Source organism: Leopardus geoffroyi, chromosome D4 (genome assembly GCF_018350155.1).
Source record: "Leopardus geoffroyi isolate Oge1 chromosome D4, O.geoffroyi_Oge1_pat1.0, whole genome shotgun sequence".
NCBI lineage: Eukaryota > Metazoa > Chordata > Mammalia > Carnivora > Felidae > Leopardus > Leopardus geoffroyi.
In genome coordinates this window covers 14,278,931-14,290,887 of record NC_059342.1, presented here as the reverse complement: position 1 = coordinate 14,290,887, position 11,957 = coordinate 14,278,931, and the positions used below count along the sequence as shown (strand labels likewise).

Genomic DNA, 11,957 nt, shown 5'->3' with positions numbered 1-11,957 from the left:
CTTTTTCAGAAGATGAATAATCTTTCATTCAGTGAGTTATGTTGCCTCTTCTGCTGTCCACCTTGCCCTGGGAAAATTGCTTCAAAATTAGCATTTTTGCCACCTGATCCAACATATACACTGATGTGTGATGAAAGTGGAAGCCGCTGGACTTTACACCTATCAGAACGAGCAGACTGGCAGTACTCTTCTAGGGAAAAAGATGCTATTGAGTGTTTCATGACTAGAACCAGTAAAGGCAACAGAATTGCCTGCATGTTTGTGCGCTGTTCACCCAATGCCAAGTACACTTTACTCTTCTCACATGGAAATGCTGTTGATCTTGGTCAGATGAGCAGCTTTTACATAGGACTGGGATCACGGATTAATTGTAATATATTCTCATATGATTATTCTGGATATGGCGCAAGTTCTGGGAAACCAACGGAGAAGAACCTCTATGCAGATATAGAAGCTGCTTGGCTTGCTCTTAGGACAAGGTAAATGGTGATTGGGAGTATTTTCCACAGTTATTATGATGTTTAATTGAAATTGCTTTATATAAAAAAAGAATAAAAGTAGTTTTTATAACATAACATGTTTTGAAGTAGTAAATAGAGATTATATGTACCAAAATATACCTGTGGAGAGTTAAGCTCTTAGAATGTAATTAAAAATTTTTACAAACAGCATAAAGTTTTTACACAGATCTAATTTGTGTCTGTTAGTGCACGTGGGTGATTTTCTTTAAAATTTAAGCCAATGACAAGTTTTGGTTTTATAAACTTACTAGAGTGTGATATAAAAATCTTTATTCAGAATAACCTGGGTGGCTCAGTCAGTTGAGTGTCTGACTCTGGATTTCAACTGAAGTCACAAACCCAGGGTTGTGGGTCAAGCCTCACATCAGGCTATGTGCTGAATGTAGAGCCTGCTTAAGATTCTCTCTCTCCCTCTGCCCTTCTTCCCTGCTTGCACTTTCTCTCTCTAAAATAAAGAAAAAATGTTGATTTGAATGAACAGTGATTAGCTAATCATTTACTTAAGAGTATAAGAGACTGGACTGTTTTGGTGAATTGTAAGCCTGAGTCCTGAGTTTGCGTTATTTTCTATAACAATCTCTTAGACAATGTGACTTAAAGATATCTTATTGGAACTATTTTTAAAGTATTCATTCTGTAAAAGTGAGATTTTTTACTTTGCATTCTGGACTAATAAAATTTGGAGAGATGATCTTAAGCTAAAAAAGAAAAAAGGTAATGTTATGATAAATCATTTTAGCAGATTCTCTCATCATGTCAGGTATTCCTTGGTTATAACAATACATTTTTGGGAACTAGTAATTGCTTTAATCTTTCCTAATCACCAAGATACTTAGAAATTTTTCATGAAATACATTGCAGTTTTGTAGACTTCAGGTGTTTTTTTTTTAATCAAATGGTTCCTGTACAATAAATAAAGATACCTTAGCTCAAGTTATTCTTCATATTATCTTCTGAAAAGCTGCCTGACTTCCAAAGTATTTTAGACTAAAGCTAAAGGACTTAAAGAAAATTTACTATTTCTAATTTAATGTTTAAATATTAATGGTTTCGATTAGAACCTCAATTTTGTTAGCAGGCATAACCTTTGTTAGAAAATACCTTTAGAAACATTTATTCCTTGGGACACCTGGGGGTCTCAGTGGGTTAAGCATCCAACTCTTGGTTTTGGCTCAGGTCATGATCTCATGGTTTGTGAGTTCGAGCCGCATATCAAGCTCTGTCCTGATAGCACAGAGCTTGTTTGAGCATTCTCTCTCTCCCTCTTTCTCTGCCCCTCCGTTACTCGCTCATGCTCGCTCACTCTTGCAAAATATTTCATTTTTTTTAAAAAAAGAAACATTTACTCTAAGATATAATAAAACTATAGTCTCTGAGGTCCATATAAAGGGGATTCTTAAATCATTTGCAATTATATGAAAACATACCTGATAAGTAGGAAAAAGTTGATAAGTAGTATAAGAAATAAATAGTTGGGGAGGGGGCAGGGAATGATAAAAATTTATAAACTTAAAAACTGCCTTAAATGACCAAAGTCAAAATCGTCTCAGTCCTACAAACCAAAATAAATGAGTGCGCACTTTCCAGACCCAGCCAATTGAATGGAGTATAATACCTGTCAGGAAAGTATGATAGTAGATGTTTTTAAGAACAGATTTATTGAGATATAACTCTTTTAAAGTACAACTTCAGTGGATTAGTACAATTTTTAAGGATGCTAAGTTAAAGCAGATAGCCTTTATTGTTAGTGCTTCTCAAAAACATGAAAAGATAACTTATTCAACCAAAACACACTAGAATCCAATAGAGTGTTCTCTGCCTATGTTAAAAAAAAAAATCCACTCTTGTAAGTGGTTAACTTTCATTTTTCATCTTGTCTGATATCAATTTGAAGAAATATTTATGAAATTATTTCTAGTCTTGATTAATTAGTCTTTTTAAACATACTTAATGATTGAAGCGCCTGGGTGGTTCAGTTGGCAGAGCATCCGGCTTCAGCTCAGGTCATGGTCTCACAGCTTGTGGGTTCGAGCCCCCGCGTCGGGCTCTGTACTAACGGCTAAGCCTAGAGCCTGCTTCAGATTGTGTATCTTCCTCTCTGCCCCTCCCCTGCTCACTCTCCATCTCAGAAATGAGTAAATGTTAAAAAACAGTTTTAAACATACTTAATGATCATGCATACTTGATGAATGAGGAACAAGAGCAGAATAGATACATTTCTAAATAGTCCTATAGTCTTTGAATTCATTATCTGCGTGCTATAATGGAAAAGGCGCTGGACTGGGAGTCAGGGTACCTGGGTTCTAATTATAGATCTGCCTCTGACTTACTCTGACTTTGAACATCTGCTCAGGAAGCAGCTGAACTAGATTAAATGGTCTCTGAAGTCCTTTCTAACTTGTACTGTTCTGAAATTCTGTTATTGCTTTGAATTCTCTGCTAAACTGGCAGCTGCTTCTACTCTGGAGCCTTGCCATTGCTAGCATTAGCCTAAAACCCATAGTTGCCACCAACAGTGCTGCGATTCAGCTAACAGCAGCCTTAGCCTCAAGAGTTAATGCTGTGCTGCAAATGTTCATTTTCATAAAATTTCTTTACTGTTTGAAATATGTGCAGCTAGGTCTTTTTAAAAAAAAGGGTTTTCTGAGTTTATTTACATTTGGAGTCAGTCTGGAGTAGATATGTCCAACCTCTGGGACATATCCAAATGCTTACATAGGACTGATTGGAAGAAATTATGGATGGTCATTATTACCTGGATGGTTCAGAGTCTTGCGCCCCTGGAAAGGGCCAGAGGAAGCACGTAGGGTTTGTCTTGCTATTTTTTTTGTGTTCAGATACTTGAAAAGCTCCATTACGTTTTCAGAAGACCAGAGGCTGTTGTGCAAGTGGCCCTTCCCATCCAGAAGTGACTTCTTTCAGATTTCTAGAGTGCAAGGGCATGTTTGATCTCACTCTAACCCATAATTCTGTATTTATTAGCTCCTGTAGCACCTCCTTTCTGCTTGGAGTACTTTACAGTTGGGACAATTATACTATAGGTAGTAAACAGTGCTTGAAGCATAGTATATACCTGATATTGAATCAGTGAGTTGATACATTTAAGTCTGCAGCATTTTTAAAGGGGGTAAGGCAGTTCTCTTGAGGTTTTAGCATGAAGTCTATTCATAATTAACTGAATCATAAGGCATTTGGAATTCTCATTCCTCTGTTTATCTTTCCAATCATTAGTCCATTTCTTTGAGCAAATAAAGGCAAATTTCAGGAAAAATAGTAATTTGCTTTTGGCTAAAATGATACATATTTTTTATTCATAACATACAGTAACTGTATGTCAAGATTTTCATCACTGTGACTGGCTTCAGAAAATAAAATGAGCCACTTTTAATATCTAGACAAAGAAAGAACTTTTTGTTACTTTGAATGGAAGATAGATGGTAAATGTCTATGAAGTGTCAACCCATTAAAATATCAATGATACAATATGTTCAGCATTTAGTAAAAAATATGCCACATTGAATTGCATAAATGATATAATGAATTCCTTTAAGTTTAAAATTTTAAAAGACCTCAGCCATTATTTTTCTAAAAGATGAAACATGAAAAATGCTAAGAATACAGATATTATTATAGCATTAAATATAATGATGGCTAAGAAAATGTATATTTTAAATATAAATTTGTTGACATGGTCTCATTCTGAGTCATTCTATTATAAGCTTAAGTCCCTAGAAAATGATTGAATATTTCATACCAGTCCAACTCTCCACTTTATTTTTTTCTTTAACTCCTGAACTTTGTAGATATGGCATTCGCCCTGAAAATGTGATTATATATGGCCAAAGTATAGGGACAGTACCATCTGTGGATCTTGCTGCTCGGTATGAGAGTGCTGCTGTTATTCTTCATTCTCCTTTGACCTCGGGAATGCGAGTCGCTTTTCCTGATACCAAGAAGACCTACTGTTTTGATGCATTCCCAAAGTAAGTATCGATATTCCAAATTCAAAGAAATCTTGCGGGAATTTTTTTCATCACTTAAGGAATCCATAATATGATTCATTCAGCCATGAGCTTCTATTTTACACATATTATAGAAATTGTGAAAAACTAGTTTTTGAAGACAATGGTGGCAGGAGACCAGTCAGGAGGGTGTAATGTTTGAGCAGTTGTAATCCGGGTGAAAAGTGCTAAGGGCCTCACACCCCAGAGAGTGGCACCAATAGTATTAGAGATAAGGGATGAATTTGAGAAATAAAATTGACAGAACTGCATGTCACAGTGAATGTAGGATGCGAAACAAGAGAACTTGAATTTGATTCCTAAGGTTCTGACTTGAGCTGCTAGTGGATAATGATACAATTCAGTGAGACATGATACTGGAAGAGTGGAAGTGTAGAGGAGAAATGAGACACGTGTGCATAAAAATTAGTGAATGATGTCTAATTAAGGATAGCTGATTTACAAAAGAAGTGAATTGCAAACAAGTTGAGTCTTAAGAATAAAGTATTGCCATCCTAGAGGCACCTGGGTGGCTCTGTCAGTTAAGCGTCCAGTTGGCTCAGGTCATGATCTCACCGTGAGTTCGAGTCCCACATTGGGCTCTGCATTGACAGCACGGATCCTGCTTCAGATCCTCTTGTCTCCCTCTCTCTCTGCCCCTCCCCAGCTTGCTGTCTGTCTTTCTCTCACTCTCTCAAAAATATAATAAAAACATGAGAAAAAAAAAAAGTATTGGGGCACCTGGGTGGCTCAGTCAGTTAAGCATCTGACTACAACTCAGGTCATGATCTCACAGTTTGTGAGTTCGAGCCCCACGTCGGGCTCTGTGCTGCCAGCTCGGAGCCTGGAGCCTGCTTCGGATTCTGTGTCAGCCTCTCACTCTGCCCCTCCCCTGCTCGCGTTCTGTCTTTCTCAAAAATAAACACTAAAACAATTTTTTTAAAAACGTGTTGCCACTGCATAGTCTGCAAACACACAGTATTATACAAATTTGAAAGAACTACTTCTGCTTCTCAAGACAAGATAAATGGGAATTCCTCCAGCTCCTCTTCATAATTGGGAAAAAATGGATGGCCCTTTTTTCTCAGAGGACAAAGGCAAGAAGTGAGAAGCTGGCAAATTTCAGTCTCACTTCTTTTCCCCAACTGGCAGCTATACAAAGAATTTTTTTGTGAATGATAGATGGGCCCAAGGCCAGAGTCCTCACTTGCTTCTTCATAAGAACAACGAAGGTCATTTCAAAAGCAAATTTTTTCATCATTAGCCAGTAAGGGGTCATTTTTGTAGGGAAGCTAATGATGGGATGGGAGCATAAGATCTTATCACCAGAGCAAGCTGTGAGAGGGTTTTGTTTTTACATTAATTCAGGGTTTTTGTTTTAGAGAATAGTGTATTGGAAGGTATGTGTATTATATTGCTTCTGTCTAACTGAACAGTAGGAATGGTAGGGAGTATTTGGGGTAATGCTGTTGCCAACTTATATTCTCTGTCCAGCTCCCTTTTGAATTTCTGCTACACCAACAAAGAAAGCAGCACTTAACTGCAAAACTCTCTGAAAAAGGTCATAATTTTGTTAAGTTTTAAAATTTGTTTGTAAGAGTTCTTTGTGTAGCTTATGTCTCAATGTTGCCTTTTTAAAATTGCTTTGATCTCTGATATTTAAAATGTTCTCTGATATCTGATAATTCTTAGTTGTCTGTTCATGTGTAAGAGAGGAACTAAAGAGCGGACCTGAAGCAGGTGACAAAGGCTTGTTGACTGAGCTTAACTATACAGGGATCTGTTCATATCAGTTAGTTGGGGATCCCACCCCATGTCACTATTTTCTGTATCTTTCCTCTTAAAGTGGATGTCGTCTTCAACAAAGATTCTTTCTACAAGTCCCCTCTGGGTACACCTCAGTGGCTCAAGTCGGTGAAGCGTCCGACTCTTAATTTCGGCTGAGGTCAGGATCTCTCAGTTCAAAGGATCGAGCCCCGAGTCAGCCTCTGAGCTAAACAAACTTTGAACAGATTCTGTAGACTCCCATCACCTGCTTTCATCCCCATATCAATTCCTGACCTTCGGGTGTATGCGGTGGTATAAATTGGGTTGTGTCTTCACTTTATCTTCTATCCTCTTAAAATTGGTTTTCTCTTATACTTTTAATTTGTTACCCAGCTCCAAAATTATGTATTTTTTTATATTCTCCCTATTTCAGGGAGTTGATGCCACAAGACAAAAAAACATTTTGTTGTCATTTTAGTAGATTAAGAGGCAGAAAAAAATACGAGTGCAGAGAGGTATAAAATTAGCATATGTTTGAATGGTCCTTAGTTTCCTCTTCTTCCAAACTAAGTTTTCTTTGTGCTCAATATTGTAGAAAGGTACAGGAGGCTAACAGTAACTATTGAATGATTCCCCTGAAACAGAAGTGCCTAAAGTTAGCTTCCTCAGATAATCTTAAGAAAAGGAGTATGTAAAGTGACTTTTAAATCTTATTTGAAATCCAAGAGGCATCTGTTTCTTCTGGCTTGATTCAAAGACTATTCTGGTATTCGGTATGGCACAAGAGAATTTGTTTTACGTTTCTTTTCATAGATAATTTGTTGACTTCCTTCTGCCTTCTCTTCTCTTACAGCATTGACAAAATCTCTAAGATAACCTCCCCAGTATTAATAATTCATGGGACTGAAGATGAAGTCATTGACTTTTCACATGGCCTCGCATTGTTCGAGCGTTGCCAAAGACCTGTGGAGCCTCTGTGGGTTGAAGGGGCAGGTCACAATGATGTGGAACTTTATGGACAGTACCTCGAAAGGTTGAAACAGTTTGTGTCACAGGAACTGGTAAATTTGTAAAATATTCTGTAAATTTGCATACTGGGTTTTCTTTCCTTGCTGAACTGCACTCTTTGGTAAATAACATAAAACCTGAAGGTTTTGTTTGCAAATCATGTCAGTTGCCTTCATAATTGTACAGGTAATGATTTGTTAACAGACTTAATGAAGGTTTTAATTACCAGAACTAGAAACTGGAAATAACAGTATCATGCAGTCAAGCTGTGTAATTTATATTTTTTCTGTGAATTTTTTTTTAAACATCAAAATGAGTACTGTATGAAATTTTAATTCTATAAAATCAAATGCTGTAAAAGTATTGCCAAATGCTTTTGCATATCAGAAACAGATTTATAAATATTTTTAAAACATCTCAATGTACTAAATCTTATCCAGGTATACAAATGTAATATTCTTTCAATAAAAAGCAAAACAATTCAAGTACTCATAATAGAATAAACTGTATGAAAATGTGCAAGTTCACTAGAGATGACCTAAGCCCTGTTGTACAGGGATAAAGGTTTAAACACTTATTTTATTGTAAAATACATTGAATTTTCTGTATTCTCTGGTTATCATACATTTTCTCCTTAAAAAACAAATGATGTAAGTCTTAATTTTTATGCCATCTATTAATTTACCAACTAGTTACCTTGTAAATGAGAAGTCATGATAGCACTGAATTTTAACTAGTTCTGATTTATAGGGTTGGTACTATGAGGCAACTACTTAAAATTCTCATTTTTGTTTTTTAAAAGGCATTTAGAGCTTCAAGAATGATTTTGTATGCAATGTTGTTTTAAATTTTGACTAATCTCATAGAATTGCTGTACTCTCTGTTATAAGAAAACCTGAGAGTCCGTTCGTTAGATGTTCTTCAAGACCACAAACAGGCTGGCTATTTGGTCATTTTTCACTTTGGCTATTTTTAATAGGACCTGTTGTTTTAGATTACTATCTGAGAATTTCATGGATTCACTCCTGATACAGGAGATAAGAGAACATTTAATTCATAACTTTTATATTAACCAATGTAGTAAAAAACAAAGCTCACACACAAAAACTAAGTTGCCTTTCCTTGAATGAATCCTGCCTGAATAAAACAATGAAAGAAAAATAAAAATAAAATTAATGGTATGTAGTCTAATTTGTAAATGAATGAATATTGAAATAATACACACTGTGGATATATTTTAAGGCCTTATGTAGTTTTAATTGTTCTGCTTGTTCTGTGGTTATGTCTAAGACTATAGTATATGATTCTCTTCAAAGTATATCAAGTATTGTGAATGCTTTGGTTCAGATGTGTCAAATTAACAGTAAAACAACAAATATAATACCACCCAGCTGTGCCTGTTTGCCTTCTTCCATGTTTCCCATCCCTTACCATCAAGTCGGGAAAAAATTACCATTCATCTTAATAGAACATAGTTCTGTAGTTTTCTAAATTTTATCATCACTTCTTTTTTGGAGAGAATTTTTTGCTTCTCAAGGTTGTTATGGAGCCTGTACGATTCCTATTTTTGTACAACATAGACACCAGAGTGTAGCTAAGTGTTTTCTTTGATTACCTGTTAAATTTAAAATATTGATCATACCAATTCAGTATTCATTCATTCATTCAACAACTGTTTATTCAGTCATGTAGAACCCTGTGCCAGATAAAGATGGAAATCAACCATGTCCTCATAGACTTCATGGTGTATGTAACCAAGGACACAGACACCTTATTGCACAAGTATTGCTATTTGGATAAGGGCTGAAGGATATTTGTAGCTTATATATAATAGGTAAAAGGTACTCTTGGGAGGGGAACATGGTGGGAAGGGCAAGGAAGAATTTGACAAAGAAGTGATCTTTGATCTGAGCTTTAAGGATGACTACAAAATGACTAAACTTGGTGGCCAAGGGAAATCCTTGCTGCCTGAAGGGAACAGTATATGGAAGCCTAAAGAAAGGATAGTGCATTTAAAATGTAAAAAGACTGCCCAGAGGTCAAGGGGAATGGATGGCATAAAGATGAGGCTGGCAAATTAGTTAGAGGCACAATCATACATGGTATCATGGGCCCTGATCATTACCCTAGACACAATAGAAAGCCATTGATAGGATTATGAAATTAGATTTGTCAGGAGTTTATAGATGAAAAAAAAAAAAAAACTGGATATTTTTAGTTTGCCATAAATAGCATGTGAGCCGGTTATAATTGGCTGTAATCTTAGGATGCTGAAAAATCCATCATGGGAAGATAATCTCATACAAAACGCGAGTCAGGCCACATCTGTAAATATTAATTTCATCTCAGGATCCAGTGAAAGGATATTCACAAACTAGTGCAAATTCTGGAATGTTTTACCAAGTTGGAAAGAGTCCCACAAACTAACGCACAAACCATGTAACTAAGGAATGATAGCTATGTTCAAGTATTTGAGAGACATGTATAATTGATTCTTTTTGACTCAAGAGTAGAACTAGGTAAAAATTGCAAAATGGCAGGTTAGAGCTCAGTATAAGAAACAACTGTATGGTTATTTGTCCATGAGGGAAAGGGATTGCCTCCTAAGGTCAATAAGGATCTTCCCAAAGGAACAGAGCAGAAGCCGAATGACGTCTGTCACAGTGCCGCAGAAGAAATTCCAGATTTACATGTGAAGCTGAACTAGATGGACCATGGAATGTCCCCTTTAATTAAAGATTTTATATTCCATTTCTATTTCTCCTACCTTCTCAGTATTGCCCACTCTGTGATATCCAGAAGACAGTATCCTGTAGAAGAATTGACAATCAGATCTGGGTTCTCTTCTCAACTGATACCAATTGGATCTGTGCCCTTGCCAAGTTACTTCTTTGAACCACTAGAAGTTTCCTCACTAGAAATGAAGAGATGGAACTGATTGATTGATGTAATCCCTTAAGATTTCTGATATAATGAAAACTTCAACCCCGTTCATCTGTAATGACCCCTCTAAAAAATTTTAACCTGTAGCCTCAGATAATTCAGTTTGATATTTGGCTTGGTGCATACCAATGTGGTACAATCTGGATGATAACACTAATCCTGGGGAAATGGTCAGCAGTGTACCTAAATCCTGCCAGGTAATATGTACTTGAGTACATAAAGCAGATCAAGAACTTTAATAAGTTGGTTTATCATCTATACACTTTTCCAGACTTCTAACTTAAATTTACCAGTTCTGTATCCTACCTGAGAATATATTGCAGTTTTTCTTGGTGATATCTATAAATATATAGGTATTGCTCACTTTACAAACGCTTGAACAAAGAAAATGTTTTAAATTGTAAACTGACATCTATTGTCCTATAAACAATGTTCTTGGTGCATTTAGATATTCTGTATGACAAAAACAACTTTTCAAGAACAAATTATGGAAAGCCAGATGAACTCATAAAAACTAGATGTGAAGTAGCTTAATCCCTTTGTTTTACAGACAAAGAAGCAAACCCAAAGAACAGAAGTAACTTTGCCAAAATCTACAATGTAATTGTCATTAGTTGTACTCCTTATCTTCTCTTCATCAAATTTATCTGCACTAATGTACCAGTGAACCTTTTGAATTATATTAAGTTGGTAGCTTGTGCCTTTCACATTTGTCAAATTAATGATTTGTATATCTTAAGTATTTTAACACTAATTCATTTCACTAGGGTCAGTAACAGCTATTTGGTTGTGTTACAACCTAATGAAGATGGTAACTTTGGTCACAGGAATAAACAGGTATTTACTATAAGCAGCACACTTACTACAAAGTATAGCATTGAGGAGAAGCAGTTACATTGAAAAAAGCATCAAAACAGTTATTACAGATCGGTGATGGGTGGGCTTTTATTTTTTGCTTTAATTTTAAAACAGGCATTATATTCAAATACTGTGGTAGCATGCTGCATTCTAATGATGGTAAGCATGCCAAATGCCCAGTAACCAAAAAACTATGCATTTGATACTTGAAATGGTGTTGTGAGTTACAATATGCAGAAAGGAGAGAGAAGACGTTTGTCTACTACATTGCTAATAGATTGTGCATCTGACTCAATAGTTGAGTAATGCTAAGGAAGGAAGCCTGGGAATGACCCACTAGACCTGAGTTGAAAAAAAAAAAAAAAAAAAACAGGAAGTAAAGCCTAGAGTCTTTATAAATGTCCATGAACTAAAAGCTGTTAAACTGGTTCTTTCATTAGAAACCAGATGGACTTGAAATAATTTTACTCCTCTTTATCTTGTAGGCCATGTACTAAATTTGCATAACACAATTATAGTGCTTCTAGAAAAACGTTTCAATAGTGTATGTGCCTTAAATGAAACCCTTATATTAGAAAAAATAAAATCATGGGGAAATGCTGTTTTTAAATTATTGATGGTGTTTGTATTTACTGATAAAATGCAAATGTCTCCAATTGTCCTAGATTAATTCAGGATTGAGGGTTTGGGGATTTTATCCCCCCCTTCAAAATTGCTACCTACAGCAGTATATTGAAATGAGGAGGTAAGGGTAGCCGGTAGGTTTATGGATATAGGAGTATCTGAATTTTAAATTTTTAAATGTACCTGCTCTATTCCAAATTATCCAAAGTATGGTGGATTCATGGACTATAAATCA

General features: G+C 35.8%; 1 protein-coding gene across 3 annotated transcripts in view; it reads left to right on the top strand.

The window, feature by feature from the left end:
* Positions 1-8,683, top strand: part of ABHD17B (abhydrolase domain containing 17B, depalmitoylase) — a 53,767-nt gene extending 45,084 nt beyond the window's left edge. For all 3 annotated transcript variants that reach the window (XM_045469140.1, XM_045469141.1, XM_045469139.1), the window contains 3 exons: positions 10-479; positions 4,325-4,504; positions 7,143-8,683. In XM_045469140.1, the coding sequence (XP_045325096.1) occupies positions 13-479; positions 4,325-4,504; positions 7,143-7,362 (867 nt within the window). In that variant the 5' untranslated portion in view covers positions 10-12 and the 3' untranslated portion in view covers positions 7,363-8,683. The remainder of the gene's footprint in view (positions 1-9; positions 480-4,324; positions 4,505-7,142) is intronic.
* The last annotated feature ends 3,274 nt before the right edge of the window (positions 8,684-11,957 follow it).